This window comes from Acinonyx jubatus, chromosome C1 (assembly GCF_027475565.1).
Source record: "Acinonyx jubatus isolate Ajub_Pintada_27869175 chromosome C1, VMU_Ajub_asm_v1.0, whole genome shotgun sequence".
Taxonomy (NCBI): domain Eukaryota; kingdom Metazoa; phylum Chordata; class Mammalia; order Carnivora; family Felidae; genus Acinonyx; species Acinonyx jubatus.
Genome location: NC_069381.1, coordinates 174,045,119 through 174,057,614, shown reverse-complemented (window position 1 = coordinate 174,057,614; position 12,496 = coordinate 174,045,119). Strand labels below are relative to the sequence as shown.

General features: G+C 34.8%; 1 protein-coding gene across 1 annotated transcript; it reads left to right on the top strand.

The window, feature by feature from the left end:
* Positions 1-3,128: 3,128 nt before the first annotated feature.
* On the top strand, positions 3,129-11,053 carry MSTN (myostatin). The gene is made up of 3 exons (XM_027054723.2): positions 3,129-3,755; positions 5,524-5,897; positions 9,372-11,053. Exons 1-3 carry the CDS (start codon positions 3,383-3,385, stop codon positions 9,750-9,752), a joined length of 1,128 nt encoding a protein of 375 aa, XP_026910524.1. The 5' UTR covers positions 3,129-3,382; the 3' UTR covers positions 9,753-11,053.
* The last annotated feature ends 1,443 nt before the right edge of the window (positions 11,054-12,496 follow it).

Sequence of the window (12,496 nt, the reverse complement as noted above, 5' to 3'; positions counted from 1 at the left end):
ACTCATCCTAATCACACACTGTCCTGTCTCCTTCATGAAACAGCCAAAGCCAGGCCATCAGCAGTCAGACCACAGTGAAGGTTCCTACTCTGAGGCCTTGGGAAGGTTGCAGTCCCAGGCAATATATGGAGAAGCAATATATGTTCACGAAATTTCTTCAGTACCTCTTAACTCATTCAATGTTGATCAAAGTTGGTTAGATATAGATTTTCAATATTCACAGTAGTTATGTTCTATAAAGTCACTGCCAGCACTGAACGAGTGATTATTGAACCTCTGCTCCTAGAGGAAATACAAGGCTACATTCCTGTGAGCCTCTGGTCACAACATTTTTACCAACCAATCAATATATAACCCTGTTTATCTGTTTAAAAATATCCTATTTAATACATACTGTGGATTCATTAACATTGAACTCACAGCCAACAGGTTATAGATAACTCAAGCCTGAATAGAGCTCATCTAACAACATAGTTTTCCATAAGGAATTTTTTTTCTAAGACATCACAACCTTATTTCTTAAACTCTAGTAAAACATATATAACATAAAATTGGCCTTTTAACCATTTTTAAGTATAGAGTTTGGTGGCACTAAATACATTTATATTTTGTGCAGCCATCATCAACATCTACCTCCAGAACTTTTTGATCTTCCCAAATTGAAACTCTGTAGGTATCAAACAGTAACTCTCCCACCAACCCCTCCTCAAAGTCCCTAGCAACCACTATTCTACTTTCCATCACAGCCTTCTCGTTCTTAGGAGCACAGCACCTTAGCACTAGGCACTGGGGACCACTATAAACAGTGGTCCCACCAAAAAATGTAAAAAATGTGGTACTAAATAGATTGCAAAAAGGGCATTTGTTTACAGTATGAGAGCTGAAACAAGTCAGAGCATTGTCTTGTATGACCTCAGCTGGGAACCTGTGCCTTAGAAGATTCAAAATTTCACCATTCTGTGCATGTGCATGACTGGCCACAAAAGCACCCTGTGCATTGATTTTGGGTTAAAAATAAATTTTAGCAAGTAGGCAAATTTGCAAATATGGAATCCATGAATAATAAGCATTGACTATATGTGGAAATGACAACCTTTCTTTATTCTATGTAGTAAGAATAAAGAGCTGAAATATGCCTGCAACAGGCCTGCCTTAGAAAATTCTAGTTACCTCAGAGGACTAAAGAGGTAGTCTACATGAATTGATAATTGGCAGCTACAACCAGTTCTAGTTCATGGGGAGGATATATTTAAGCATAATCCCAAACCCCTCTGTAGGAAACAAAGACTGAGCACTCAAGTAACAGTTACCAATCACTTACTATATGACAGGCACTATATTCAGCAATTTACATGCATTATTAAATTACATCCCTCCAAAGCTCTCTGAGGAAACTGAAGGTTAGATAAGTTAAGTACCTCATCCATTATCACATAGTTAGAAGTGGCAATGTTGAGATTTGAACTCAGGTCTGCCTGACTCCAGAGCCCGGGTTCCCAACTGCTATGCAATTCTAATCAAGTTTAAAAAAAAACAAAACAAAAAAACCTTGACTTACTCAGAAGTATACAGGAACATATGTTACAATGATTATAACCTTGCCAATATTTATACATAGAAAAATAAATTTACTAAATAAAACTTTATAAGCCTGATCTAATATTGTTCCACAATAGAGTATCTGAAACCCTTCAGGCATCTGGTTTGTGTCTGGTTTTCCTTAATCTTTAATGATGGGCAAATCTAATGCATTATGTAAGGCCATTTTTTCTCAAGAGATGTAGATACCTCTTAAGAATTTGATGAAAATGCATTAACTTTTCAGGCTACTGAGTTGCATTTTAGTGCACTGAGGCAGTAAATTAGTGTACAATGTGCAAAAGTGGTAGTGACCTAAAAAATAAATATTTGATATGAGCCACTGCATTCTCTTGGGGGTGGGGGTAGGTAATGGATTAACTCTCCTAGGAGTCCTTAGCTTCCCAAAAAGCAGTAGGAAGAAGAAATCTCCTGTGGCCTGGAAACAGCTTGTTTCTCACTGGCTATGTTTGCTTAGCTCTTTAACAGTTCATTTGATTAGATCTTGTGGCTCCCAAAGCTAAGGTTGAGAGTTTGATCCCTACACAGGCCACTTAAATTTAGAGAACAAAAAGCTCCATTCTCTGCTCCCAGACCTTACCCCAAATCCCTGCCAGGTGTCTGCCCTCTGGTCAAAATGAGAAACTGGCAAAGGGGTGCAAACCAATCGTAGTATTGGAGAATGTTAAAAACGGACACCCCTTTATTATGATGCTCTTTCACTTTTATGTGCTGACAGTATTTTGATATAATTTACATAGAATGGATACTAGGCTTTTTACTTTTGCCAATGGAAATCTGAGGCAAACTGTGCTTACGTGCTGCATTGCCAGTCGTAAAACCCATTGTCTTCTTATTCTGAGTTCAGAGATTTTTTTCTACTAGCTGACATTATCCTCTTGGTAATAAACAATGAAGAAACACATCTTCTGAATAATACTAATCTGCAGCTTTACAAGAGGAAAGAACTGAATAGTAATCAGCCAAAAATTGAGCACCATTTTCATAGTAATGAAAAACATTAAATTATTTAAAAATAATTCCATGTGTAATATAACATTATAATAAGTTGATTTTTAATGTGTGCTAAGAATTTAAACAGGAAAACAAGCCTCTCAAATTTTAGCTGCCAATCTTTTACTAGTAACACTATCTTAGCTTTTCTTTAAATTCAGGTCTTCCTAACTTAAATTCATATTTCCCTAATAACACGGCACTTAAACATAATTTAATACAGTAAATAAAATTATTTTTACTTCAAATGCTTGCCTAAATAACAGATACTCATTTTAATTTTTAAGGAAGTAACATTTCAACTTTTTAAGCATGAAGTGTAAAACTATGATTTACTTATTTAAATTATAACCTGAGTTTCACATGTAAAGATTAAGAAGATTTAAGTGTAGTTTCTATTATTGTTAACATAGACTTTATTTTTTTTCAAATGTCACATATATCTTTCATTATTTGTAGATTTATTTCTTTTATGAAGTAGTCGAATGAATCAGCTCACCCTTGACTGTAACAAAATACTGTTTGGTGACTTGTGACAGACAGGGTTTTAACCTCTGACAGCGAGATTCATTGTGGAGCAAGAGCCAATCATAGATCCTGACGACACTTGTCTCATCAAAGTTGGAATATAAAAAGCCACTTGGAATACAGTATAAAAGATTCACTGGTGTGGCAAGTTGTCTCTCAGACTGTACAGGCATTAAAATTGTGCTTGGCATTACTCAAAAGCAAAAGAAAAGTAAAAGGAAGAAATAAGAACAAGGAAAAAGATTGTATTGATTTTAAAATCATGCAGAAACTGCAAATCTATGTTTATATTTACCTGTTTATGCTGATTGTTGCTGGTCCAGTGGATCTAAATGAGAACAGTGAGCAAAAAGAAAATGTGGAAAAAGAGGGGCTGTGCAATGCATGTACTTGGAGACAAAACACTAAATCTTCAAGAATAGAAGCCATAAAAATTCAGATCCTCAGTAAACTTCGCCTGGAAACGGCTCCCAACATCAGCAAAGATGCTATAAGACAACTTTTGCCCAAAGCTCCTCCGCTCCGGGAACTGATTGATCAGTACGATGTCCAGAGAGATGACAGCAGTGATGGCTCTTTGGAAGACGACGATTACCACGCTACCACGGAAACGATCATTACCATGCCCACCGAGTGTGAGTAGCTCTCTTAGTGTATATCAACAATTCTGCTGACTGTGGTTCTAGTGTTTATGAGAAACAGATCTATTTTCAGGCTCTTTTAACAAGCCGTTGGCTTGTATGTAAGTAGGAAGGAAGAGTTTCTCTTTTTCAAGATTTCATGGGAAATCTACTAATGAGACTGAAATCTGCTGCACTAAAAACCCAAAAGGAGATAAAATAAAATGTTTGCATGGCATTAATGTTTAGTTAAATTTGACAAATAGGAAATGCTTATGCTTTCACTGCTCAGTACCTGCAAGGCAACGATTGGGAGATACTACAAACAATGTTAAAAACCTACATGAAATTTCATGATTGCATTTAGTTGCCTGAAATAGGCATCTGTAATAACAAGTTTTTTTCTCTAATAAAAGAGAAAAACGTCTTCTGCTAAATGCCTAGAATGACTTCTGTTATTCAAAGCTACTCCTCACAGTGTTTTTATGTTCTTTACAAATTAAAATATTTAACTTTGAAAGCTTTTACACTGGAGAGTATAAAAAATGTTTTTTTAATTTAATGTATTAGTAAGACCAGTGATGAAGTGACATAGCAGAATGATAATCATGAGCTTATTATTAGAAAATGCCTAAGAAATAAACATTTTAATTAAACAGGTTATGGCTCACAAAGTCCCACTTCTCCCTTGACCCTGGCACTATTGTTGAGAGTCCCTGGTTTGCATGTTTCCAGGAAGGCACATTGCTCAATGGCCTTCTAAAATATTGTTTTCTTCTTCATATGAGGAAGGAGGACTATTACCTGTAGTATCTACCTTGCTTCTGAAAGAGAAGATATTTTGTACCATTGCTTTTTCAGTCATTTCAAAACGACACTCAAGGAAAGGCAGACAGTCATCTTAACAGAGAAGGCAAGACAAGAAAGATTTTATGCTATGTATCTGCAGTCTTGCTTTAAACAGTGCTTTTATACACTTGAAACCTGACTCAAAGCAGTTTCAAATACTGTTTTGCTTATTAGGCAATCATGTTACAATGCAACAAATAATTCTCTTTTAAGACTCTGCTATCTAGTCCTGGAGTAAATTTACCTTATTTGTAAACAATCTTGGAAAAACAAAAGGGGGGAAGAAACTGCTTGTGCTGCTTACAACGACAACCTGGCTCTAAAGACCGTGTTTCTAACTTTTGAGATAAGCCTGAATATAACATGCACATTTTTGTGCTAATTACCTGATTCGTTTTGTTCCTTTAGGGCTATTCCAGAGCCAAAACATAACAGATGTGCTATATTTTCTACTAATTCCCAAGGCTCAGTTAGTTGCTCAGCGTGTCTTGTCCCCAGGTAATTCAGGCCTGGGGGAAGGGTTCCTTCTTCCAGACTGATTGGTACAGCTGCTCAGTAAGTGTAACTACTCAGATTCCCAAAGAATTCTAAGTGGATGTTCCTCCACGGTGTCTCTTGTTCTCTCTAATCATCATCATTTTAAAATTTCATCCACTGCTCATTCTTTCATAGAATTCTCTTTAGCCCACAGTTCTCTGAGAGGGAGCAGATTCCTCATAAACAGCTGAAAAAACATATATCTAAAAAATTCTGAAAAGCTAGAGTAATTATTTTCTTTGATATTTTTCTGAATTATGAATGAAATCCTACATGGTTTTTCACTTTAAAATATGCATTCACTATTCCAATGGGGGAAAAATGCTCACCAATTTTTTATTCATTTTTTATGAGAAATAATTTCAATAACTATTTTTCTTTTCTTATTCATTTATAGCTGATCTTCTAATGCAAGTGGAAGGAAAACCCAAATGTTGCTTCTTTAAATTTAGCTCTAAAATACAATATAATAAAGTCGTAAAGGCTCAACTGTGGATATATCTGAGACCCGTCAAGACTCCTACAACAGTGTTTGTGCAAATCCTGAGACTCATCAAACCCATGAAAGACGGTACAAGGTATACTGGAATCCGATCTCTGAAACTTGACATGAACCCAGGCACTGGTATTTGGCAGAGCATTGATGTGAAGACAGTGTTGCAAAATTGGCTCAAACAGCCTGAATCCAACTTAGGCATTGAAATCAAAGCTTTAGATGAGAATGGTCATGATCTTGCTGTAACCTTCCCAGGACCAGGAGAAGATGGGCTGGTAAGTGATAACTGAAAATAACATCTAGCAGCAAACATTGCTACATTTTGATTCATCATGTGAATGAATAATAGTGGAAAAATCACTACCCATTTCCTATGCTCATAAACCAGACAAAAGTATCTTACTCCAATGGTAGCTCTGTACCCAATAAAAAGTAGGTGTCTAATTTCATATCCTATGAAACACCCTCTTGATACTTTTATTTTGCATGAGGATTAAAAAAAACAGTTATGCCATAGTCCTTAACTTCTTAGGGAGTTCTTTAGAAGCGGGGATGAAATATAAAGTGCTTTTCATTGATATGCTACATGATTTCATGGATAAAAACATGAAATCTTCATAGTGGATTCTACTACATAGCCAACAAATTTAAACATATCTTTTTATCCCAGAAAAGTGCCAAATATATTGAAATTTTTTGGTTTAGAAAAGCAGAAAAAACAAACTTGAAAAATTATAATTAAAATAAAATGCTTTTATTTATAGCATGATATGTTTATATCTTTATTTATGTTTATATAAATATGATATTTATAGTATGATATGTTTAGGCCTATGTCTTATTAAATGTATCATCTTCAAGGTTTCTCATAATAAATATGTTTATTATTTTGTAGACTGTTGACTGATGTACATGTAGATTACTTTGTGAATTATCCCTAATGAAATTTAAATTTCCAAGCTACTTAACATTTGTCACCTAGCTTATTTCGAAGCTGCCTTACCATTTTTGTGCAAGGGTTTACTTAGGTGATGCCAACTAATTAATATCAGACCAAGCAGATGACAATACTTCATATATTATAAAATTTTATAAAAACCATTTTAAACCCTAGTATAAGTTTAGAGTTACTCACTGTTCTGCTTTCACAAACTTATTTAATGTGACCACACTTTTTACTTCTGAAACCTATTGACATAATTTAGAACAAAACATGATACTTGCAAACAATAAATGCTATCTTTTTAGTCTTTAAATGGTCTTGGTTTTAAAGAAGTATATAATTATTAAGTCAGATCTACTTTATTTTTTTAGTTTTGTTTTTTTTTTTAAATTTACATCCAAATTAGTTAGCATATAGTGCAATGATTTCAGGAGTAGATTCCTTAATGACCCTTACTCATTTAGCCCATCCCCCCTTCCACAACCTCTCCAGTAATCCTCAGTTTGTTCTCCATATTTAAGAGTCTCTTGTTTTGTCCCCCTCCCTGTTTTTATATTATTTTTGTTTCCCTTCCCTTATGTTCATCTGTTTTGTCTCTTAAAGTCCTCACATGAGTGAAGTCATATGATACTTGTCTTTCTCTGACTAATTTTGCTTAGCATAATACCCTCCAGTCCCAACCATGTAGTTGCAAATGGCAAGATTTCATTCTTTTTGATTGGCGAGTAATACTCCATGATATGTATGTATATATATATATATATATATATATATATATATATATATATATATACACCACATCTTCCTTATCCATTCATCTGCCGATGGACATATCTTCCTTATCCATTCATCTGCCGATGGACATTTGGGCTCTTTCCTTACTTTGGCTATTGTTGATAGTGCTGCTAGAAACATGGGGGGGGTGCATGTGTCCCTTCGAAACAGGACACCTGTATCCCTTGGATAAATGCCTAGTAGTGCAATTGGTAGGTTGTAGGATAGTTCTATTTTTAGTTTTTTGAGGAACCTCCATACCGTTTTCCAGAGTGGCTGTACCAGCTTGCATTCCCACCAACAATGCAAAAAGAGATCCTCTTTCTCTGCATCCTCATCCTCGCCAACATCTGTTGTTGCCTGAGTTGTTAACGTTAGCCATTCTGAAAAGTGTGAGGTGGTATCTCATTGTGGTTTTGATTTGTATTTCCCTGATGATGAGTGATGTTGAGCATTTTTTCCTGTGTCAGTTGGCCATCTGGATGTCTTCTTTGGAGAAGTGTCTATTCATGTCTTTTGCCCATTTCTTCACTGGATTATTTGTTTTTTGGGTGTTGAGTTTGATAAGTTCTTTATAGATTTTGGATACTAACCCTTTATCTGATATGTTGTTTGCAAATACCTTCTCCCATTCCGTCGGTTGCCTTTTAGTTTTGCTGATTGTTTCCTTTGCTGTGCAGAAGCTTTTTATTTTGATGAGGTCCCAAGGTCAGATCTACTTTAAATCAAAACATATTCTTTAAAAGATTATATAATTTTCCAAATGATATATATTTCTTTAAATGTGCTACATAACAGGTGATTGACTCACAAAATGATGTGATTTTTTATAATATTAAATAACAATAATTACCAAGTCGATTTTGATTTTTATTTTGATATAGGATAAAAACCATTATTAATTATTTAAGAAAGTACTTTTTATGGGTATTATTTTAATGATCAAAGTTGGTAATGCGACAGAAGTTTAAATTATTATTAAACAGGGGCGCCTGGGTGGCTCAGTCGGTTAAGCATCTGACTTCAGCTCAGGTCATGATCTCGCGGTCCGTGAGTTCAAGCCCCGCATCGGGCTCTGGGCTGATGGCTCAGAGCCTGGAGCCTGCTTCTGATTCTGTGTCTCCCTCTCTCTGCCCCTCCCCCGTTCATGCTCTGTCTCTCTCTGTTTCAAAAAAATAAATAAACGTTAAAAATAAATAAATAAAAATAAATAAATAAATAAATATTAAACAGATTATTATTATCAAACAAGTTAAACATAATTATTAATATGACCTACTCCTCAGATCTTCCCATATAAAAAGATAAGTCTCAAATGCATTAAAAGATTGGGGCAAGGGAAGAACTAGCAAATTATTGTTTAAATATATGAATAGAAACATTCAGTGAAAAAATAAAATGAAATATTTTTTGTATCTTCTGAATCTGTCCCTCTCTTCCTCAGAGTTTTTCTTTCCAACCCAGTATGCACACTACCACCTTCATTACCCTACCTCTCTTTTTCCTATTACAATCCATAAAGGGCTGGGAGGTAACTATTTTGCTCTGGCTTTAATAGCAAGTTTCCCCAATTAAAGATCTAGGGAACAGAGGATGGATGAATATACTTATCCCTCCAGAAGTCATCAGACATATTTAGCCAACATATTTAATTAGAAGAGAGAGAACTAACTGCTTTCTTCATCCCTGCTGTCCTCCCTCCTCCCTGACTCTCCTCCCTCTGTCCCTTCCTTCCCATAAATATTTTCAGAGTATCTGTTATGTGCCAGGCATTCAGATACTCAAACCAGTAAACACAAAAATTAAAAAGACATAGATCTGACCACAGGAGAATTAGCATTGTTGCTATGTTCTTATGAGCCATAAGGGAAGAATCACACCTAGTGTAAATTAAAATTCCTTAATGCCGTGCCTTTAAAAAATAAATGTGGTATGAGCAAAATGATTAATTTCTTCAATAATGACTTCTTGAAGTAGGAAAGTGTTTCAGGACTTATTAATATTACTGATTGTTCTTTTCCTTCTCATGCAGAATCCCTTTTTAGAAGTCAAGGTGACAGACACACCAAAAAGATCCAGACGAGATTTTGGGCTTGACTGTGATGAGCACTCAACAGAATCTCGGTGCTGTCGTTACCCTCTCACTGTGGATTTTGAAGCTTTTGGATGGGATTGGATTATTGCACCCAAAAGATATAAGGCCAATTACTGCTCTGGAGAGTGTGAATTTGTGTTTTTACAAAAATATCCTCATACTCATCTTGTACACCAAGCAAACCCCAGAGGTTCAGCAGGCCCCTGCTGTACTCCCACCAAGATGTCTCCAATTAATATGCTATATTTTAATGGCAAAGAACAAATAATATATGGGAAAATTCCAGCCATGGTAGTAGATCGCTGTGGGTGCTCATGAGATTTATATTTGGTTCATAACTTCCTAAAATATGGAAGGCCTTCCCCTCAACAATTTTGAAACTGTGAAATTATGTACCACAGGCTATAAGCCTTGAGTATGCTACAGTTACTTACGCACAAGCTCAGTATATGGACTAAAAGAGAATATATGCAATGGTTGGCATTTAACCATCAAAATAAATCATACAACAAAAAGTCTTATGATTTCCAGAGTTTTTGAACGAGGAGATCAAATTACTTTTATGTTCATATGTATTACAACATATCTAGGTAAATGAAAGCAATTCTCCTTGTGTTCTCGTGAATTAAAGGAGTGTGCTTTAAAGTCTATTTCTTTATGGTATCATTTAATATCTACAGTAAAATCTGTATGTAGTATTGGTAAAATGCAGGATTGTTAAATACTGTCATCTGAATCATCCTCCAACACTTGAATTTATATTGTACGATAGCATACTGGTAAGATGAAATTCCACAAAAATAGGGATGGTACACCATTTGCAAGTCCCCATCCCTATTATGATCTGTACAGTACACTAACAATCCATGCCAATGGTGCTAATACAATAGGCTGAATGGCCGATATTATCGGGTTTCTTGAATAAAAAACATTCAGTAAAATAGTAAGTTTCTCCTTTCTTAAGGTGCATTGTCATACACCTCCAAATGGGGAATGGATTTTCTTTAATGAAAGAAGAATCATTTTTCTAGAGGTCAGCATTCAATTCTGTAGCATACTTGAAGAAACTGCATTATCTTAAAAGGCAGCCAAAAAGTATTTGTTTTTAATCAGAATTTCAAAATTACAGCCTGCCTTTGCAACACTGCAGTTTTTATGATAAAATAATGGAAATGACTGATTCTATCAATATTGTATAAAAAGACTTTGAAACAATTGCATTTATGTAATATGTATACAATATTGTTTTGTAAATAAGTGTCTCCTTTTTTATTTACTTTGGTATATTTTTACGGTAAGGACATTTCAAATTAAGTCTTAAGGCACAAAGACATGTCATGGATCACAGAAAAGCAACTGCTTATATTTCAGAGCAAATTAGCAAATTAAATAGTGGTCTTAAAACTCCATATGGTAATGGTTAGATGGTTATATTACAATCATTTTATATTTTTTTACATTATTAACATTCACTTATGGATTCAGGATGGCTGTATAATGTGAATGTGAAATTTCAATGGTTTACTGTCATTGTATTCAAATCTCAACGTTCCATTATTTTAATACTTATAAATATTATTAAGCATACCAAAATGATTTAACTCTATTATCTGAAATGCAAAATATATATTATCTGAAATGCAAAATAATAATATGATGATATCTTAACAAGAATTGTTAATTGTTAATTTTATTTTATAATTTGATAATGAATATATTTCTGCATATATTTACTTCTATTTTGTAAATTAGGATTTTGTTAATCAAATTCATTGTACTTATGACTAAGTGAAATTATTTCCTACATCTAATGTGTAGAAACAATCTAAATTATATTAAAGTGTTTTCACCTTTTTTGAAAGACAAGTTTTATGTTATAATGGTTAATTCTGCATTTCTGATTTCACTTTATTATAAAATTCTAATGGTTTAGCAGAAAAGTTTGGGTTAGGAATTGTAAGTCTGCTGCTCAAGTTCTCATAAGTGAAATTCCCATTAAATTGGTTCTGGTCAAGTTGCTTTAAATACACGAAAGCAAGAACTAGTTATACTTGTTTCATTTCTCTTTATCTTGACCTGAAAACTATTTATATGTTTTCATAGGTTCAATTTCCAAATGCATTGCTGTTGGCAAGGATATATAGTCCTAGAGTTACAAGTTCTACTGAAGCCACAGGGACAGAGAGAAGCTGAATTTATTTTTCTTAGCATTTAATGATACTGGCACGTTTATTTGAACTTTGGGGGCACCAATTTTCAAATTGAATTGAAAAACAATTATAAAGTACCTAGAAATCCTTAAGTGTAACACTGTATGTAATGTCTTTGAAGTGGACTCTCTTCAGTACACCCTCAGTAGTTTAATAACTTTGCTATAAAGCAGTCTCTAAGTCTAATAGAAGAGATAATCAAAATTCTATCTAGTGTTATGGTTCCTAAATAAGTAATTTATAATTAATGTAAATGTAATTTTTAACCACCAATGATATTACAGCAATTTACACTCATACAAACGAAGTGTAGTACTTTTTCTAACTTTAGCATGAATATATTTAACATTGACCAGTCTAGAGCTGTGAGGGGGTTGCCCCTGTTGAGTGAAGGACCAGCTATGGTGATGGGGAGAGGCCACTTTCAGTTACACACACACCAGAACCTACTTCTTCTAGGGCCATGGATACACCTGATCCCAAAGTCTGGGTTAGTTGGCCCATTCACGTACCTTGGGCTCTGGAGTACAAATAACTGGGGACCTTGCTCTCTGTCATGGGAGGAACAAACACCCTTGGTTTCTAAAGACCCAGTCACAGGACTCCCCAATCTTTATACTCACCTTTACCAAGGAGCCCCAGGATCACACCAGCTTCACTGTGTGGTAGCCCTCTTTGAAGCCCATATGATCATGAAAGAAAGCAGCAGGATCAATCTCTTTTGTGACAGGACCTAGGCATTTCCTTTTCTATTTTGCTAAGGTCTTAGAAATGGCAAGAATACTCATAACTTTCATTGTCAGAACCTCAAGAATATCCACTTGTGGTATCATAGTAACCTCTGGGATTTTC

What these genes read in the sequence shown, in the direction of transcription:
- MSTN (XM_027054723.2), top strand. Translation starts at nt 3,383, where the DNA reads ATGCAGAAACTGCAAATCTATGTTTATATTTACCTGTTTATGCTGATT. An exon ending in CATTACCATGCCCACCGAGT is followed by an intron (nt 3,756 to 5,523) that starts GTGAGTAGCTCT and finishes ATTCATTTATAG; the next exon opens with CTGATCTTCTAATGCAAGTG. An exon ending in GACCAGGAGAAGATGGGCTG is followed by an intron (nt 5,898 to 9,371) that starts GTAAGTGATAAC and finishes CTTCTCATGCAG; the next exon opens with AATCCCTTTTTAGAAGTCAA.